The sequence below is a fragment of the Schistocerca serialis genome, chromosome 5 (genome assembly GCF_023864345.2).
Source record: "Schistocerca serialis cubense isolate TAMUIC-IGC-003099 chromosome 5, iqSchSeri2.2, whole genome shotgun sequence".
Lineage (NCBI taxonomy): Eukaryota > Metazoa > Arthropoda > Insecta > Orthoptera > Acrididae > Schistocerca > Schistocerca serialis.
The window spans coordinates 75,920,697-75,941,380 of record NC_064642.1 but is presented as its reverse complement, the minus strand read 5'-3'; the positions used below and the strand labels follow the sequence as shown (position 1 = coordinate 75,941,380).

Sequence of the window (20,684 nt, the reverse complement as noted above, 5' to 3'; positions counted from 1 at the left end):
GCCGCCGTCGATATCCGAACTTTACACGGATGTATCTGAATATCCTTAGACGTGCATTGATGTTGCAGGGGGTCACTTTCAACATCTTCTAAAAAGGTATATTTCACTATATTTTTCACTGTAAATAAGGGGTAGGTCTACATCAGTTCTTCGTTTCTGTAATTTCACAGCATTTCCTCGCTACTTTTATCTGCGCCGTGTTGTACCTCGTGCACGTATACTAGCATCATCCATGTATGGGCATATCGCTACGCTATCCCATACTTACATCACACCTCAGTGTATAAAGGCCGTTGTCACAAAAAAATACTGAACGTTGCATCGTCGCAAGCTTCTAATGAAAGAAAATTCGAAGTGTTGTTAGTTGAAGTCAACTCTGTACAATGGCCTAATGATGTATAAGGATGTTCACTGATTGAGTGGAGTATATACTGATTGAGCCGCGGCAACGTACTTAGATTTGTCGACTGTTTGGAAGAAATAAGGCTGTTTTCACAAAATGGGAGAAAAACTGTGCAACAAACACTGTTAGATGAAGTTACGTGGCTTACAAAAATTCATGTTTTTTCATGGACATGCTGCCAGCATTTCTAGAATTTGAACGTAAAGCTTCAAGCCACAAACAATCCAGTTATTGTTATCAATGATCTTTTTCGCGCTTTTGAGGCTGGACTGCAAGTTTTTAATAACGATATTGTTTCCAAAAACTACAACTATTTCCCAAATTTGACAAACTTATCAGCGATTTTGGTTTACATGAAAAGCCAGATGAAGGGGAGAATCACTGAGGAATATTCTTCGGTGGCACAGTCTTCAATCGGAGACTTTTAATCAGATTTTCTCAGTTTAAAGAGTTACTGGGAACACTAGAAGTTATTATGTACCCAGGTGTGACTTCTTCACTTGATAAACTGAACTTGTCTAAGTCTAGCTGGAAATTAAAATGTAGCTAGAATGAGATTTTCACTCTGTAGCGGAGTGTACGCTGATATGAAACTTCCTTCAGAATTCGAGTCTCGGTCCAGCACACAGTTTTAATCTGCCAGGAAGTTTCATAAAATGTAGCTGATTGTTTTCCAGTTTAATTCAATTTGAACTCAAAAAAATTTATCGAAACAAGAAAAGAACAGAAATAACCGAATTAGTAAGACTATAAGGCAATATGAGCAAAAAATGGGCCAACATTAAAATGATGGAATTGGGGAATGCAATTCCGAACATAAACAGCCGTCTGAGGAAGCTGCCGTTTGCTATCTTCACAATATTTTCATCTACCTATGTCTGTGAGTCATTATTTTGTGAAATGAATAACATCAAAGACGCGCTAAAAAAAACGACCGTCAATTAAATTCTTCATTTGTGTGGCCATATTGTCCTACAGTTACAAGAAAATGGAAAATGCGAGTTTTCCTCGCCAGACGTGTTTAGCTCTATTGAGGTAAAGCACCATCAGTGGTCTGTAATTAAAGATATTTACAATCTGATTTGTTTTTAAGATCGAATTGCCTCGAGCTCAGCTTGCATTACGCTAAAAGTTACAATGCATACACCTAATATAAATTATTTGGCATCGGATTTGCAACAGCAGAAATAACATTAATTTTTCTTTCGTGTCGATAAACTAAAAATGTTTATTTTAAGATAGCTGTATAACAGTTCTATTTCTGACTGCAGATAAAGGGTATTAATATGAAAGTACTTAGTTTCTTTCATTTATCAGAAGAGTAGAAATTTCTATGCGCTATCAAATACTAAAATATGCATGCATTTATTCACTGTCATATTATAAACTTGTACAAAATAAGCAAGGCAAAAAATAGTAGTTTCAGTAAAGAAATTTAGTTCTACGATTAGTCTGAAGGCACGTCATGGCCGTGTTAAACATATCCTTGAAAAAAGGCACGTAAACGTACAGAGATTCGCCAACCCTGGTTTATACTATGTTTTTAATTTTTCTGGGTAGTTGAAATGAACGTACTGTTTACTGACTGAGAACAACCGCACTGAAAGAAGCTCTTACACATGTCATCCTGAAACAGTGTTTAGTTGTGTGGTTTAAAAACAATCCTTGAAATATTCCTACGCTTTTACGTTACATTTTTTAATGGATCCTATTAATGTAGTCAAATATGATTCCCAGCCCTTTCACTCGTTTTGTGTCAGCGGCGTGCTTTCAAAACTGTCTTCTTAGAAAAACCGTGGTTGATACTTGCTTCTTTAGCACGATACTAACGACTAAGGCTTAACAGTTTGCGGGTTTCTTAATTAACTGGCCGATGACAAATTCTTCAGCTGCATCTGCCCTTCCAGGTGGAACGATGTCTAGTACTGTGTAATTCAATATCCGATGGCTATTTCGTACTGTAAGATTGGTATAGAACGTACGTAACACTCCTTCAAAACAATTCTAGTGTTCATTTCTTAGACATGAGCAAATTTCTGTACTTTAAGATCATACATTCGTGTTCACTTGGGATTCTAATCTGTTGCAAATACTCTTATGCTGTAGTTCCTGGCCCTGAACCACGCGTTCGCGCTACTGTCGCTGAAGGTCAAAGCCACTCAGTAAGTTAACGTATGACTGAGTGTTGTGATGTCCTTAGGTTAGTTAGTTAACGTAGAAGACAGATTAGAAACAATAAAACTTGTCTACGGACAGGAACAGAGAACGTAAATTAGCTGCAGCGCTGGCAGTACCACAGACAAGCTGTATGCTGTTTCGTTACTGTTTCCCACACACGTATCATTCTAGTCGCTATTAATTTCGGCACACGTCATACGAGCGCCGAAAACGTGCGCGGGATGTGGTTCCCAGGAAATGCTGAAGTCACAGGATGACGCCAACGCGTCTGCCCCCTCCTCTTTTTGTCCGCTTTTGTGGACGGAATGCGGGCCGGCGCTGGGATAGGTCGTGGCAACATGGCCAACACTGCAGTAGCTGCACGTCCGCAAGGCTGCCACCACAACTGCACTTCGCGAAACACAGGCGCCCGTAGTAACAGCCGCCTGCGATAAGAATACCGCGAACGCAGATAAAACTAGTCGCACGATTGCGTGCTATATACAGAGAGTGACCTTCGATTTACCGTTTGTCGCTGCTGTCACTTAATTCAATTTCTAGTGAAATAAATGATTATTCCTTATTGCAGTACTGCTTCAAAGCAAAACGATAATTCTAGCATTTGTGTTTGTTACAATAAAGTAATCTCTGTATTTCCGCCTGTTGTGCTATCTAGGACAGTATTAGGTACTTTCGTATAGCCATCTTATATTTGGGATGGAGAGTTATTCTCGCATTTATAGTTACTGGCCCAGGAAGACACAGAATTTTTGGTTTCCAAGGTATGGAACGTGTCACTTACTATAGGGTGAAGACTTACCTACAGTGAATTAGTTACGGTGTGTCTTGCTCACGTTGACAATGTCCAAACCACATCCGTTACGCGTGGAGAATGAAGAATATAGATCAAGTGACTATACCATAATAGCACTGGTCACGTCACAAAAATACGACTACGACAAAACTAAACCATGATGCAATGGCAGATGCTTCACGGATTTGTATCACCTTAACAGACATTCACTGTTCGTCCAAGGTTTCCAGGCGTGTGAAATGCATACTACCGAATGCAATATAATTAAGCATTAGAAATTAAGATTTAACAACCCACCTTCCAAACATCTGATAACACATGGTTTCCATTGTAATGATTGACGTTAAGCAGCCAATGGAGCACAGTTTTTTTTCAGTGCAGCACTTCCATTCTCACTCACGAGACACATTTTCACATTTCTTGGTGATTATTACCACCGTCGGCAACATAATTCACTCTGACGGACACTAGTAACTCGCGTTTTCCCGTAACAGCACAGTGAACGGTGAGGACGTGGAGCGCTGCACACGCGAGCACGAGGGCCCGAGGGGCGACTGGCGTGCTCGCGCGGCGGCCTGTGCTGTTGGCAGCCGTGCGCGCGCGCGGCCATTTTGTGCAGGTCATGTCCGCGGCCAGGGTCACCGACCCAGGGACGAACAGCTGCCGCCCGAGGCAGCCTGAAAACTCGCCGCCGCTGCCCTCACGTCGTTCACGCAGCCACCCTGTCGCTGCCATTGATAAGCGACAACAAAGGAGCACGTTACATTTTCGCATCTCAAACGTAATATCGCTTTGGAATTAATTAACAGTCACACGGATTAAAAAGTGTCACCATTAATATTTCTACTCTTTACTATTGTGAAATTGTCGATTTCAGTTGCTACTATTATTACAATAACGATTCATATTTAGAATTTATGTATCTGCAATTTGTTTTGTTTTATATCGTTCATGTTAGATCGTGATACCGGAACTCCGTCTCTGTTTCAATTTTTCTTTTACATCAATTTTTATAGACACTTTGCGTCTTACTGTAAAAAGTAGTGAAATAGTTGCAAAACGCGCGCGCATCCCACGTAGACACTAACAACTAGTGACCGAAAAAAAAATTATTTAATCAAGGTGCCAGAAATGTTTAAAACGTTCGTCGTGGTCATTTCGCGAGATATGAGTGGGAAAAGTATTACGTTGTCGGAGTCTTCCCGGAAACTGCTCTCTCGAAATTTCAGTAACGACGCACAACACCAATATGTTTCAGGTCACTGATGATGCATCAAATACAACGAAGCGCAATCCTTGTTGTATAACATAATTTACGTTTACTCCCCTGTACACAGCCATGAACTTCCAAACCCTACAAGTATTCGTACACTGTTTATCTCATAAAGAAATTACGTGTTATTGATGTTGCACATGCGATTTTTCTTTCTTCCTAGTCAAACCTGTTTCGCTTGACTGTATAAGGAAAGCCACGCTGGTCTACAACTACAAAAGATTGTGATTCTGTTACTATAGTAGTTGTTCTGCTTTGAGCTCTTTATATATGTAGCGTTTCCTAGCAGTCAAAGAAGCTGAATTCATTGTTTCTACTAGTTACTAGTACAGTATAAGATATCACGTACTATCTCCCTCCCACGTGTGTTAGCTACTCCGTCTCCGTTATGTACCGAAGCAATTAAACCCTCTTGTTTGGATAATAAGCAAAATTAGATTTTCATTTACTTCAAAAAGGCAAATGAGCGAAAAATGTTGGCAAATTCTCATGATGTTAGTAATTTTATTGAGAAATCTGCCCCCTAAAAGCGATTTGACAAGTTAAGACCAAGACAAACACAAAAGTAACAACAAAGTGTGACTGCGCTGGCGTTCGGCCGGCACAGAGACGTCCTCTCGCAGCGGGCGGTGACGCAGCGGCGCAGCTATCCCGTGGGCCGGGCTCGGCCGGAAATGTGCTCGCGGCCTCTGCCGGCCACACCCGGACCATCCACTCCCTGGGAATTTGCACACTCTGTAGCCGAGCGCTGCGACCGAGCGACATCACCCGTGTCTCATTATTTGATTCAAGATGGTTCGCTGTATTCGTTGTGCCGTCCGAACAAGACACAACCGGGGCAAAAGCAGCACAAGCGCAAAGATGCAAGCTGGTGCCAGTGCCGTAGAGACTCGCCAGTTGCCAGCCCAAGCTTGCCAACTCCACCAGCTCCAAGGGCGGCGCTGAGGATGAAGATATCGACTTCGCCTCGGCCAACTGCCAGCCGAGTACAATCCGCCAATGACTGGACGACAACGGACGGAAGCCTACTCGGAAGATAGAAGAGTAGCTCTCGCCGACTTGGTTGTCGTTCAGGGCTGACTTAAGACAGGGAACGTCGTTTAGTGAACTCTGAGAAGTGGACAGACAGTCACTGTAAATTGCATTTGCTATGTTCTGTGAAGTTTACCTACGGTTATTTGCACTTAGCCACTGAGGGCCTTTTTGTGTTATATTACAAGCAGTGTTGCAGACTTCATTATCCAACAGGTCTCTGAGATAAGTAAACATTTTAACTCATTTGTGTGACTTTGTTACAATTTGTTAGTGTTGTAGAACCTTCGTTCTCCTATCCTGTTACTTGACCCTGGGGCACAGCTGTGTAATAGTGGCAGGGAGAAATTGTCTTAGCGGTGTACTGCACCAGAAGCCATTTCAAGAACTCACAAACTCGGCCTCCACAGCAGTAGCGACGAGGCCTTCACGAAAGTATTGCTGTTCGGTTTCGTCTCGGAATCTTTGGCCGACTTTTGTTTAAATGTTTTTCTGACGTTCCTTGCGCGAACGGGCATGATAACTTTCGTCGGGTACAGCCTTTCTGCCGTACATCTCCAGGATGATAGAATTGGCCGTATACTGCGCACACAGCGCGAAGGATATTCACAAAATGTATTAGCAGTTGTGAATATAAACCACCTTACGCTGTATATCAGAATAACGACAAGGAAAATTTGCGTCGCTTAGTGACTCGAACCCGGATTTCTCGCTATATGCGAGCGGTCGCTTTAACCGCTTCAGCTATCCGTGCACATACCACGATCACACCCAAACTTCCATATGTCATACTCGTGCTACAAACTGCTCTCGTATATTACGTATATTCTCCTCCAGGAACGGCATATTTGTTAATAGTCGAGGGCAAGGTGTCGGCGAATAAATACGAAATAGCAATGCCTGTGTTATGCATGTCGGAAGGTACACTGCGTCGTACTTCTTAATAACACAGACATTGATATTTCTTATTTACAAACCGTCCAAGAACATCATAGAGTGTCGGCAAAGGACAAAAAGGAGCTGTTCCAAATGCCGTGAGTATACAGAATGACCTGCACACGTGGAATAAACTCCATGTTAGAATGACCACACCGTCTATCAATACCAGGATCGTGGAACATTAACGGTACTGCAGGTGATAAAATTCGCCAACACGCTTATTCTTGCTGGGGGAAAGAGCTAGTACCCCCGCCTGTTCAGAGGAGCCACTGAAATTCATACACATGACGATGGTTCTAACAAGAAATAGACAGACAGGTAAGCAAATCCTGCATACCAGTGCTGCAGAGAACAACCACTGCAAGTGACGAGGGCAGAGCTGGGGAAATGCCCTCACACGTTGATTCGATAGGTACAAAAACTTCGGCCGCCGTCTCGATTCCAGTCTACCACCAGCAAAGGAGAGTGAATCTTTGACAATGCAGCTACTCGCGCTGGTGAAAAGTCAGAAAAACTACAAAACAACCTGAACCGAAGGTACACATACGAAAGCCAACTAATGGCCACGCAAGGCTCATCAATTTTGGTTTCAGTTTATGCTCCGGTCAAGCTCCTGGCCACTACAACTCTTTCGAGTTCCATCTGCGTAACTCAAAGACTTGCAATACGCGAACGTATTCTGTACATGGTCTTGAAAGGAGGATATAAGATGAACATCAACAAAAGCAAAACGAGAATAATGGAATGTAGTTGAATTAAATCGGGTGATGCTGCGGGAATTAGATTAGGAAATGAGACACTTAAAGTAGTAAATGAGTATTGTTATTTGGGGAGCGAAACAACTGATGATGGTCGAAGTAGAGAGGATATAAAATGTAGACTGGCAATGGCAAGGAAAACATTTCTGAAGAAGAGAAATTTGCTAACATCGAGTATAGATTTAAGAGTCAGGAAGTCGCTTCTGAAAGTATGTGTATGGAGTGTAGCCATGCATGGAAGTGAAACATGTATGATAAATAGTTTAGACAAGAAGAGAATAGAAGCTTTCTAAATGTAGTGCTACAGAAGAATGCTGAAGATTAGATGGGTAGATCACGTAACTAATGAGGAATACTCCAATACACAACATACCGTTTTTACCTACAGACGAAGATATTAATCGGACACAGTGTATCGGATACCAACCGTGGGAGGTAGAGTGCGCCAACGGAGCAGTGCACGACTGGGGCGCTGCCAAGGGCCTGGTGCGTGTGCGGATGTGGTACGCGTCACGGTGCAAACGAGATGCAAGCGCTACTGCCAGCCGCTCTACTACATTTACATGTGCGCTTTGTAATTCAAAGCACGGACTCGACACACATTAACTGTTTGATTCAAACCACTTGTTATTCCGTCCCCTAACAGACTGCGGCTGATGCGGTCGTTTATACATTACTACAACCTTAGGCAATACCTCTCACACTGTGCAATGACTACAAGGCCAGTAATAGTTTCTGCCTTAACAGAGCCTCGGGCCTTGCATTAGACGGCACTTACTACCACAGAGGGTCTGTCTCTGATCAAGCAATGAAACTACCGCTGTGTTATGAGTTCTGAAAAAAAGCTGCGCAAATATTCACTCACATCTTGATAAGATTTCACAATGGTGCAAAGAAGGGCAGCACGAATGGTCACAGGTCTGTTCGACCCACGCAAGAGTGCCACGAAGATGCTAAAAATAAAACTTAATCTGCAGAATCTTGAAGACAGACGCAAGCTAACCTGTGAAAGTTTCTGAAACCAACTTCAATCCAGGAAAACACTACTGTTCCCAGGTAAAGTAAAACCCATACGGATCGCGAAGGCAAGATTAAACTGACTACAGCGAGCACAGAGGCGTTTAAGCAATCATTCTTCCTGCGCTCCACACGCCAATGAAACGGGAAAAAGCCCTAATAACTAGTACAGTGGGAAGTACGCTCTGCCACGCGCTTCACATTATAGATGAAGATGTGAATACGTTCCACAGTGTATTTTATTTATTTTAGGAACATGTTGCACTATCTCCTGTATTAAATGTCAAGTAGCAAGAAACTCAAATTATAATTTTAAGACTATTTCGTCTGAACCACACTGACAATGTTCATCTCTTTAAAAGATCACATTAAAAGTGATGCATTTCGGAACGACAAGCTTCCATCTTCAGTTAGTCACCACTACGGAAGCCAGAGAACATCATCGAATAAAATAATGAACTACAGACTAAGCTGTGTTTGTTTTACATCATTTGGTAGTCTTCTCTTTGGCCACTATCTCCATCGTCGACCACTGTGTTGAACCATGTAGCGTTCCTGTCAATGCACGTACTGGCAGAACTGAAGCTGTGAGGACGGGTCGTGAGTCGTGCTTGGGTAGCTCAGATGGTAGAGCACTTGCCCGCGAAAGGCAAAGGTCCAGAGTTCAAGTCTCGGTCCGGTCCGGCACACAGTTTTAATCTGCAAGGAAGTTTCATATTAGCGCACACTACGCCGCAGAGTGAAAATCTCATTCTATAATGCAATTATTATTCGTCTTGTCCCACCCTCCAGCAGCTTTTCTCCCTACAGGTCAAATGGCTTCATCATACGCGCAAATCTCCAGTCCAACTTCGTCGCCTCACATTTACATTACATCGTGAGGTAGCTACCAGCCAACATCGTACTTGCAAAACTAGTCAGAAATTGTAGCTGACATTTAACTGTAGTACGGCATCAGGCCATATTATGAATATTAGTCTTATTTGACGACAGTGCTATCATGGTGATGCAACTCTTGATTGACGCTGTAGCCAGCGTTACGTTTTATACTATTTCCTCAAAGCTTTTGAAGAAATCATTTGCCCTGTTGGTAACTTCTTCGTTCAGAACGTTCTCATAGATCGTGCTGGGCACTGAATATTCAAATTTTGCAATAGATAAGTTTTTCCACTGTTACATCCCGGTCACATAGGATATCTCCGGCAGCCCGCAGCACCATATATGTTGAAAGTTGTGGCACAGTTCCGGTCATCCCTTGCCCGTGACTGTCAGCTAGCAGGTTGTGCTTTTTGTGCAGAAACCACGACGGGCAAGTGAGAGAAATGCCGGAAGAAACGGAAAAAGTTAACTGATTTGATGAGTGCAAACGTAGGTTTGTGCGATGGACGCCAAACTAAATACAATAATGTGTCTAAAAAGGCGGTACGTGGAAAGAAATAAGTGCTTGTACGTGTATTTGTAAATAAATGCATACTTGAATGGTACACTTTGTAAATGTCGTTAAAGTGATATAGTAATATGATATAGTAATACGCAGCTAACAGTTGCATATTATAATTATTCTTATGTAGTAACTAGACCTGTACATTGTAATAATGCATTATGATTTTGAAGAATCATTTAATTAAATTCTCGCCGGCCGCGGTGGCCGAGTGGTTCTAGGCGCTTCAGTCCGGAACCGCGCGGCTGCTACGTCGCAGATTCGAGTCCTGCCTCGGGCATGGATGTGTGTGATGTCCTTAGATTAGTCAAGTCTAAGTAGTTCTAAGTTCTAGGGGAGTGATGACCTCAGATGTTAAGTCTCACAGTGCTCAGAGCCATATAAACCAAGACTAACGATGCAGAATAGGAGTTAGTTAAGATTTGCAGCTCAATGAGATTGTATAAAATTTTAAATTGTTCAAGAGACATGCAAAAATAACTGAAGAAACCGTCGTCCTTACACTGCATTTCCTTTCAAAGACGTATAAGTTCACCACTGTGTTCTCGTTTACTGATATCATGTACAAACTTTATTGTGCAAATAAAAAGCCGACAGTTGATCATCATGAGAACTACTACTCAAGTCTACAGCGCAGCGGGTGACTCACTAGCAAAGAGCGCCACTCTACAGTCGGATCTGTGAGCCTTAACCGCAGCGGGCAACCGCTCTTTCTTTAGTCGATACTTACCCACATTAAAGCCTGTCAGGGGTTATTCCTGCAAGTGAACGCCCTGTTACATCTAGCTATGGATCAAATTAGGCAAATTATAATTTCTGAAAAAAAACTGTTCTTTAGCAAGTAAGGGTCTACACATCTAAAGAATTTCACGCCTGTGTCACTACTCATTGCCAACCAGCAGCTCATTATTATCATGCCCCAGGCACGTGTACTGGCATCCTTGCTTTTTATGATGGATATTATGAATCTGGCATGCAATACTAACAGTAACCTCAGACCTTTTACAGATGATGCAACTGTCCATAATGCAAAAGTTTCACATATGGCGTCAGATCTAGATAATGTTTCTAGTCGGTGCAAAAATTGGTAACCTGCTTTAAATGGGCAGGAATGAAGTAAAACAGTGCACTTCGCAAAGCACAGGAAAGAAGTATCCTACGAGTACAAAATCAACGGGTCCTGCAATCAGTTAAGTCATAAAAATAATTGTGTGTAGTTACTTGTGGAGATATGGAACGGAATAACCACACGATCAGTCCTAAGTAAAGCAGTTGGCAGATTTCGATTCATGGATAGGTTAGTCGGAAAATGCAGCCAGGCTACGAACGAGATTGCTCATTGACTGTGCGACCCATGTGTGTGGTGTCAATACGAAACAAGGAACGCTGAACATAAGGAATGAATAGTGGCACGAATGGTCGCAAATTTGTTTGGACTCATGCACAAGCGTCATGGAGGTTTGAAAACCTGAATTGGCATGCGCTTTAAGAAGCAGACCACATACCTCGCGAAAGGCTACTTACAACGTTTCATGAGCCAGCATTATGTGCCGAATCTAGGAAAATCTCCTACATATCGGTCCCGTAGGGACAATATCAAACTCATTACAGGAAACATGGAGGCATTTAACCAATTATTCTTCAGATGTTTCGATCGCGAACGGAACTGGAAGATGCCCAAATTAGTGCTATAATGTCATACACTAGAGTGGTTTGAGAATACAGATGCAGAGAATACGCCCGTTATGTCTAATACACACTAAGGCCTCCGATTTTTTTTCTAATTAACTACTCACCCGAAATCGATGAAATTGGCGTTACTTCTCGACGTAATCACCCTGCAGACGTACACGTTTTTCACAACGCTGACGCCATGATTCCATGGCAGCGGCGAAGGCTTCTTTAGGAGTCTGTTTTGACCACTGGAAAATCGCTGAGGCAATAGCAGCACGGCTGGTGAATGTGTGGCCACAGAGAGTGTCTTTCATTGTTGGAAAAAGCCAAAAGTCACTAGGAGCCAGGTCAGGTGAGTAGGGAGCATGAGGAATCACTTCAAAGTTGTTATCATGAAGAAACTGTTGCGTAACGTTAGCTCGATGTGCGGGTGCGTTGGCTTGGTGAAACAGCACACGCGCAGTCCTTCCCGGATGTTTTTGTTGCAGTGCAAGAAGGAATTTGTTCTTCAAAACATTTTCGTAGGATGCACCTGTTACCGTAGTGCCCTCTGGAACGCAATGGGTAAGGATTACGCCCTCGCTGTCCCAGAACATGGACACCATCATTTTTTCAGCACTGGCGGTTACCCGAAATTTTTTTGGTGGCGGTGAATCTGTGTGCTTCCATTGAGCTGACTGGCGATTTGTTCTGGATTGAAAAATGGAATCCACGTCTCATGCATTGTCACAACAGACGAAAAGAAAGTCCCATTCGTGTTGTCGTTGCGCGTCAACATTGCTCGGCAACATGCCACACGGGCAGCCGTGTGGTCGTCCGTCAGCATTCGTGGCACCCACCTGGATGACACTTTTCGCATTTTCAGGTCGTCATGCAGGATTGTGTGCACAGAACCCACAGAAATGCCAACTCTGGAGGCGATCTGTTCAACAGTCATTCGGCGATCCCCCAAAACAATTCTCTCCACTTTCTCGATCATGTCGTCAGACCGGCTCGTGCGAGCCCGAGGTTGTTTAGGTTTGTTGTCACATGATGTTCTGCCTTCATTAAACTGTCGCACCCACGAACGCACTTTCGACACATCCATAACTCCATCACCACACGTCTCCTTCAACTGTCGATGAATTTCAATTGGTTTCACACCACGCAAATTCAGAAAACGAATGATTGCACGCTATTCAAGTAAGGAAAACGTAGTCATTTTAAGTATTTAAAACAGTTCTCATTCTCGCCGCTGGCGGTAAAATTCCATCTGCCGAACGGTGCTGCCATCTCTGGGACGTATTGACAATGAACGCGGCCTCATTTTAAAACAATGCGCATGTTTCTATCTCTTTCCAGTCCAGAGAAAAAAAATTGGAGGCCTTAGAACTTGAATGCACCTCGTATTGTAACATTTTATCCACGATTCAACAGCGTTTCACCGAAAAAGGTAACCAGCGTTGGTGATTGGCAGTCGGGATTGCTGCTGTCCGCATAAGCCTTATTTCCGTGATTAGGGTCTTCCTGGAAGCTCTGCGCAGCCTCTGTCTGCTACACAGCCGCTAGCTTGTCCTCAAATCGATCAGCGCTCGTCCTTCGAGCAGGCGCGACGCAGTTCCCCACAAGAGCAGCGCACGGCACAGCGGAGAAAGTAAACGTGTCTCATTTATCGAGAGCACTTGCGGGATGAAAGCAAACGAATCCCTTCTTTCGGTCGAAGACGTAGATAATACATCTTGCGTTACGCTGCCGCACTGTTCAAAGCTTCGGTGGTCGTGCAAACCTGTCAGTCATCTGCACCGTACGTTTAGTCGAGCTTTTAATTCCACAGAAGGCTGTAAGTGGAAACCAAAATGTTTTTCGCTCGCGACACCGAATTATAAACAATAGCGTCTCTTGGTGAGCTAGATGTAAGTCTACGTTCGGGAGGAGTCATGGAGTGAGCGACGAAGTGTTTTTCCATCAAACTATATAGGGATCAGAATGATGGGAGTTTCAAAAATGGTTCAAATGGCTCTGAGCACTATGGGACTTAACATCTATGGTCATCAGTCCCCTAGAACTTAGAACTACTTAAACCTAACTAAGCTAAGGACAGCACACAACACCCAGTCATCACGAGGCAGAGAAAATCCCTGACCCCGCCGGGAATCGAACCCGGGAACCCGGGCGTGGGAAGCGAGAACGCTACCGCACGACCACGAGCTGCGGCCAATGGGAGTTTCGAGTTACTGTTAGTTTCGACGTACGTTCGTGTCCTCGTTGATTCGCCCTTCGCAAAGGTCGTACAGTGGATGGAAGGGTTGCACGATAGGGATACTGCACGAATAACGGTGGCTAGTGCGATCGCAGGATTAAATCCCACTGCGATAAGTTCGGCAGGTGCGTTGCAACGAGTCATCACCTCCCGGAACACTAGAGCGCTGCATGACGAGAGGCACAATATCCCCAGGCGCTCGTCGATCATCTCGTCGCGTCCGCGTCAACCACACGAATCTTGCTGCATCAGCGGTCGTCCGACATGTCATATTCCTGAGAACTGGCTCAGTAGTACGACGTACTTCGCGGCTCCTTTATGCCCTCGTATCCGGAAGTGTATCGTTTCTAATAAGATACCGGAGTTAACAAAGACTTAGAGCTGCATAACAGTAACGCATATCTAATTATATTTATCCACGTTTAACTTACCTCACATGCACTTTCCGAACTTTCAGTGAGGTACTTTTGAATTAATGTAACTGTGAATGAAATATGTTCACATCAGTTGAAGCTATTCATACAATACAAATGCATCTTTTACAATGTATTCTACTCCGATTGTGAACTACCAACATATCTGACTATGTGATTTAATTCTTCATTAGCATCCTAAACTATCTAATGCCAACCGTAAACAAAGAAATAAAACTTGAAAAAGGGCGACACGTGACCAGTGCGTAAAATACATAATCTGCTAGTACGTAACCAATGAGTAAAATACATAATATGCTAGTATGTATAATAATTCCTTTTCTGTCTGTGTGTGAATTGTTTCTTATTTACTGTGTGCCACTGTTTGGTTGTCTGTCAGTATCCCCTCAGAAAACAGCTTATTTTGCCTCACATCACTCGCTATCCTTTGTGCAACAAGTCCAGTGCAAAGTTGGGTAGAAGACTCAAGATGGACAGTTGTGAGACCAATCTCTCGCAGTCATCGGTTCATGTCAATATACATTGGACGTGTAGCGTACGATATGGACGGAGTAGTGTTCGTGATTGGGTTCTTCCGGCGTGGACTTACTTTTAGAAACAATATAAGTCTCAACAACCGACAATAAATAACACAACTGAACTTAATCTGCAGCGAAATTAGAGTTTTAGAAAGCAGGGCCTTAAGTACGAGGATAACATAAAGTTCTTCAGCACAATATAACAAAATTTAAACTAGACCTCGCCCCAGTAAGGAAATTTGGCAAAAGATCAGAGGACAACTCCATGGCTTAAGTAGGACTAACAGAAGCACTGAACTAAACCTAGAATTACGAGGACTCAAACCACTACCTAGCCACCAAAAAACTACACTCCTGGAAATGCAAAAAAGAACACATTGACACCGGTGTGTCAGACCCATCATACTTGCTCCGGACACTGCGAGAGGGCTGTACAAGCAATGATCACACGCACGGCACAGCGGACACACCAGGAACCGCGGTGTCGGCCGTCGAATGGCGCTAGCTGCGCAGCATTTGTGCACCGCCGCCGTCAGTGTCAGCCAGTTTGCCGTGGCATACGGAGCTCCATCGCAGTCTTTAACACTGGTAGCATGCCGCGACAGCGTGGACGTGAACCGTATGTGCAGTTGACGGACTTTGAGCGAGGGCGTATAGTGGGCGTGCGGGAGGCCGGGTGGACGTACCGCCGAATTGCTCAACACGTGGGGCGTGAGGTCTCCACAGTACATCGATGTTGTCGCCAGTGGTCGGCGGAAGGTGCACGTGCCCGTCGACCTGGGACCGGACCGCAGCGACGCACGGATGCACGCCAAGACCGTAGGATCCTACGCAGTGCCGTAGGGGACCACACCGCCACTTCCCAGCAAATTAGGGACACTGTTGCTCCTGGGGTATCGGCGAGGACCATTCGCCACCGTCTCCATGAAGCTGGGCTACGGTCCCGCACACCGTTAGGCCGTCTTCCGCTCACGCCCCAACATCGTGCAGCCCGCCTCCAGTGGTGTCGCGACAGGCGTGAATGGAGGGACGAATGGAGACGTGTCGTCTTCAGCGATGAGAGTCGCTTCTGCCTTGGTGCCAATGATGGTCGTATGTGTGTTTGGCGCCGTGCAGGTGAGCGCCACAATCAGGACTGCATACGACCGAGGCACACAGGGCCAACACCCGGCATCATGGTGTGGGGAGCGATCTCCTACACTGGCCGTACACCACTGGTGATCGTCGAGGGGACACTGAATAGTGCACGGTACATCCAAACCGTCATCGAACCCATCGTTCTACCATTCCTAGACCGGCAAGGGAACTTGCTGTTCCAACAGGACAATGCACGTCCGCATGTATCCCGTGCCACCCAACGTGCTCTAAAAGGTGTAAGTCAACTACCCTGGCCAGCAAGATCTCCGGATCTGTCCCCCATTGAGCATGTTTGGGACTGGATGAAGCGTCGTCTCACGCGGTCTGCACGTCCAGCACGAACGCTGGTCCAACTGAGGCGCCAGGTGGAAATGGCATGGCAAGCCGTTCCACAGGACTACATCCAGCATCTCTACGATCGTCTCCATGGGAGAATAGCAGCCTGCATTGCTGCGAAAGGTGGCTATACACTGTACTAGTGCCGACATTGTGCATGCTCTGTTGCCTGTGTCTATGTGCCTGTGGTTCTGTCAGTGTGATCATGTGATGTATCTGACCCCAGGAATGTGTCAATAAAGTTTCCCCTTCCTGGGACAATGAATTCACGGTGTTCTTATTTCAATTTCCAGGAGTGTATACTAACTACAATACCACCTACTGAAATTTCATAGTTAGAATTTGCTGTACAGTAGCAGATACAAATCAGTCACTTTCACAGCATAAAATATACCGACGATATTCGTCACGCTGAATGCACAGCCTGCACTCTTCTTGCTACGGTCGCAGGTTCGAATCCTGCCTCGGGCATGGATGTGTGTGATGTCCTTAGGTTAGTTAGGTTTAAGTAGTTCTAAGTTCTAGGGGACTGATGACCACAAATGATAAGTCCCATAGTGCTCAGAGCCATTTTTTTGCACTACTCTCTGTACACTATGTTGCGTCACACAAGCGACCAAAGCACCTTGCTTTTGCTTCTCTTATTTTTTATTGGTATTTGGCTATCGACATACAGCCACCATCACATTTACAAATAATCCTCCTTAATGATTATTCTACTATACATTTTTTGAACTGCTATTTACAGTAGAATAGGGTATGAATAAAAATGTCACCACTATAAAATAGTAACATAGTTATTACACCGTAATAATAATAAAAAAGGAAAGAAGTCCAGAATAACTCTAACAGCTAGGTCACACACATTCAAGAGGGCGAACGTTATCTGGAAGCCCCTGGCTGCGTCACCTATGGAATCGCCACCTTCTCCCCTGGGAACACACACCAACTGTCCCACAATGTTGCTCGTGTCCACACTGCGGCCGGGTCCAGCGCTGACCAGTCGTGGAGTCCCGAACTGGGCTCCTCGGCGCACCATCTTTTGGAGGCGGCTTCCTGTTCTCGGCTGTCCAACACACGCTCGACTCGTCAGCTGATGGTGCCGCGGCTACTAGATAAGGCCCTCTTTGCTGTCGCCGCCGTCCGCCCCACCAAGCAGAGCTCGTTTCAGCAACCCCGGCCGCCTCCCCTAGCTGGGACAGCGCCCCGCGTTGATCACCAGCGACGCGGCGGATATACCGACCCCGGCGCTCGCTCCTGCGTCAACGCTGACAGCGCAGCAGGTCAATGACTACTTCCTTCTTGCGCCTATCACGCAAGGGGGCCCGGGTTCGCTTTCCGGCAGGGGAATGAGTGTTGTGTGTCCTTCATCATCACTGACACGCAAGTCGCCGAATTGGCGTCGACTAAAATGACTCGGAATACGGTGGCCGAACCTTGAAAGGGGGATATCCCGGCCAATGAATGTCATACGATCATTTCATATCCTTCTCGCGCCCCCATCAAAGCTCGGAGCGGCGCTCTAGCTTCGCCAAGAACGACGCCGGCTGCTGACCGCCTCCCCCCCTGCCATCTCCCCCACAACCCACTTAGCAAACCCAAGTCAATTTCAGGCGCGAGACCACCGCTAACGTGGCCGGCAGGACGGGACACGATACAAGAACCGTCACGGATTGCAAATTCATCAAACATATGCTATTTTAGCAATCTGGTGCATTCTAAGTTGGTGTCGTTTTTAATGCTAGCTCGTAACCGTCAACTGTGGGCCTTTAATTTCTCTGCCTCGTGATGACTGGGTGTTGTGTGATGTCCTTAGGTTAGTTAGGTTTAAGTAGTTCTAGGTTCTAGGGGACTGATGACCAAAGCTGTTAAGTCCCATAGTGCTCAGAGCCATTTGAACCATTTTTGTGGGCCTTTAAAGTGACATTTTTACCTGCCTTCAAAACGAAATGAAAAATATTAAGTAATATTAATAATTACTCCTAATACCCTTGGTTCTTTGCATTGTGGATCACATAAAGACTACTAATTTCCGCATCTACAACATAGCCCGTACAGCACAGGAGATATACCTCAGGAAATTTGCTTGTGCTTCGCGATCAAACCTGGTGTGGAAGAGAACCTCTTATTTTATAATACTGTGGACTTACACGAAAAGAATATCACTCCGGATAGCCTAACACAAACACACTATTGCCGCCCCCCTCCCCTGGGCTCTACCTCTTTGTGTGTGTGTGTGTGTGTGTTAGAGTGGGGCACGCATGTGTGGCATGTGTGCCTATGAGCACTTTCCACATCAGATAAGCACCCAAGTGTGTTTCTGATAGTCTAGACTAATCCTACAGATTTACTTTTTGATTCAGGCTTCATGACAGAACGTTGTGGGACTTGTGTAGAATCTGGTAGGTTACTGCATATATAATTAATAGCAAAACGGTCAAATGTAGAATTAAGATTTCATGAGACACAGTAAACATAAAATGCATCCTTATGACTACAAACAGTACAGAGGCAAATAAATGTATCAAGGAATGCCCTTCACATTAGTAATTGCTCCAAATCAGCAATAATTACCCACAAACATAACACTGGATACAATTGCCACGAGACTCGAAATGGTCTTCAAATATTACATAGATTCGAAATGGTTATGAAAGTTACTTACGCTAAGAAGGAGAAATCTTTACATATAGCACAAACAAAGGAAGTACGTAACTCATTGACAAGCTACAGTTTGCACGTTTCTCTAATATAAAAAAACCTAATTACTAATCCTCACCTTTAAAAAAACTGTGTTTGAATATTTGTAACATTTTCTGTGATTAGTGTAAAAAGCCATTCATTCTGTTTTATTCGTTGCCTTCGTGCAAATTCAAGGACACCAGTTAATGGACATTAATTGGGGATATGTCCAGCCTTTGCCTTTATGACGGCTTGAACTGTACTGGGTACACTTCCAATGAAGTGTCTAAATGTCTACGGAGGAATGGGAGCCCCACTCTTCCTCAAGAGCAGAAACCAGAAAAAGCAACTGGACGCGGGGAAGCCGGCCGAAGTGGCCGAGCGGTTCTAGGCGCTTCAGTCTGGAACCGCGCGACCGCTACGTCGCAGGTTCGAATCCTGCCTCGGGCATGGATGTGTGTGATGTCCTTAGGTTAGTTAGGTTTAAGTAGTTCTAAGTTCTAGGGGACTGATGACCTCAGATGTCAAGTCCCATAGTAGTCAGAGCCATTTTTTGGACGCGGGGATCTGGAGCGAAGTCGACTACTCTTCCACCGAAAGGTGTTCCACTGGGTTCAAGTCGGGACTCTGCACATCCTAGCCCATTTCAGGAATGTTATTGTCCATAAACAATTCCTTCGCAGATGTTCATTTATCACAGGGTGCATTCTCATGCAGATTCACCGTATCCGGACAGTTCCTCTACGGTAGACAGTACACAATGCAATAAAATGTATTCATATTCTTCCGCATTCAGTGTTTTCTCTACCGTGCGGTAGAGGAAACACACCCCAGCCACGAGAATCACACCAGCACCGTAACACCACCACCTCCGCACTTCACTGTTGGCAAAAAACGGTTCAAATGGCTCTGAGAACAATGGGATTTAACATCTGAGGTCATCAGTCTCCTAGACTTAAAACTACTCAAACGTAACTAACCTAAGGATATCACTCACAGCCATGCCCGAGGCAGGATTCGAACCTGCGACCGTAGCAGCAGCGCGGTTCCGGACTCAAGCGCCTAGAACCGCTCGGCCACAGCGGCCGGCCAGGCATTCGCCAAGCCGAAACCCTTCCACCGGGTTGCCAAAGAGTACAGCATGGCTCATCATGCATAATCATTCGTTTCCCGTCATCCAGTGTCACGTTTTTGATAATCTCAACTGCCGCTTAGCATAAACTACGTAAATGTGTGGCTTATGAGGGGCTGCTCGACCACTGTACCTCATTCTTTCTAAATTTCTCGGCAGAATACAGATACCTGTCCTCCTCCTTGGCACACGCAGCCAAAAACAACAACAAGCACACTGAACCTGTCGCGTTTGTAATCACACAAAATAGAGTGTAATTAATATATGTGCACCCGAAGATGGCAGCATGCTGCTAAAGTAAATACTAGGTATGAAACGTGACTGAAGCAGCTAACTGTGTTGTTTATAAAATGAATAATGAACAATATCCGTCGTTGTACATGTAAAACTGCAAGCAGATTGCACCGTTCTGTTTTCACTTTGGTTTAAATCGCGCAGTAAAGAGATAGAAGGGCTGCGGAGCGGAGCCGGATGCGCCCCGTTTCCGCGACGGCGAGTCGCAGCGAAACTAACCCGTCCCAGACCCAGTCAACCGGCGGCAGCTTGAGTCCACGGGCCGCCCGCCTAGCGACCGGTTGCCATCTTCTTTCAGTACAGCGTTGCCACGTGGCTCCGCCGCTACGCACCTGCCGCCGCAGTTGTCTCTGTTTTCGCTTCCCAGTTAGCGTTACGTATACAAATGCGCCTGGTACACACGC

At 45.0% G+C, this 20,684-nt stretch overlaps 1 protein-coding gene across 5 annotated transcripts in view; it reads right to left on the bottom strand.

The window, feature by feature from the left end:
* The window catches only part of LOC126480743 (uncharacterized), a 1,220,032-nt gene that overhangs the window by 312,180 nt on the left and 887,168 nt on the right, over positions 1 to 20,684 (bottom strand). Inside the window, exon 1 of one of the 5 annotated variants that reach the window (XM_050104019.1) lies at positions 3,672 to 3,884. The exons of the other annotated variants lie outside the window; for them this stretch is intronic. Coding sequence (XP_049959976.1) covers positions 3,672 to 3,703 — 32 coding nt within the window. The 5' untranslated portion in view covers positions 3,704 to 3,884. Of the gene's footprint in view, positions 1 to 3,671; positions 3,885 to 20,684 lie in introns of those variants that run through there. 5 annotated transcript variants of the gene reach the window in all.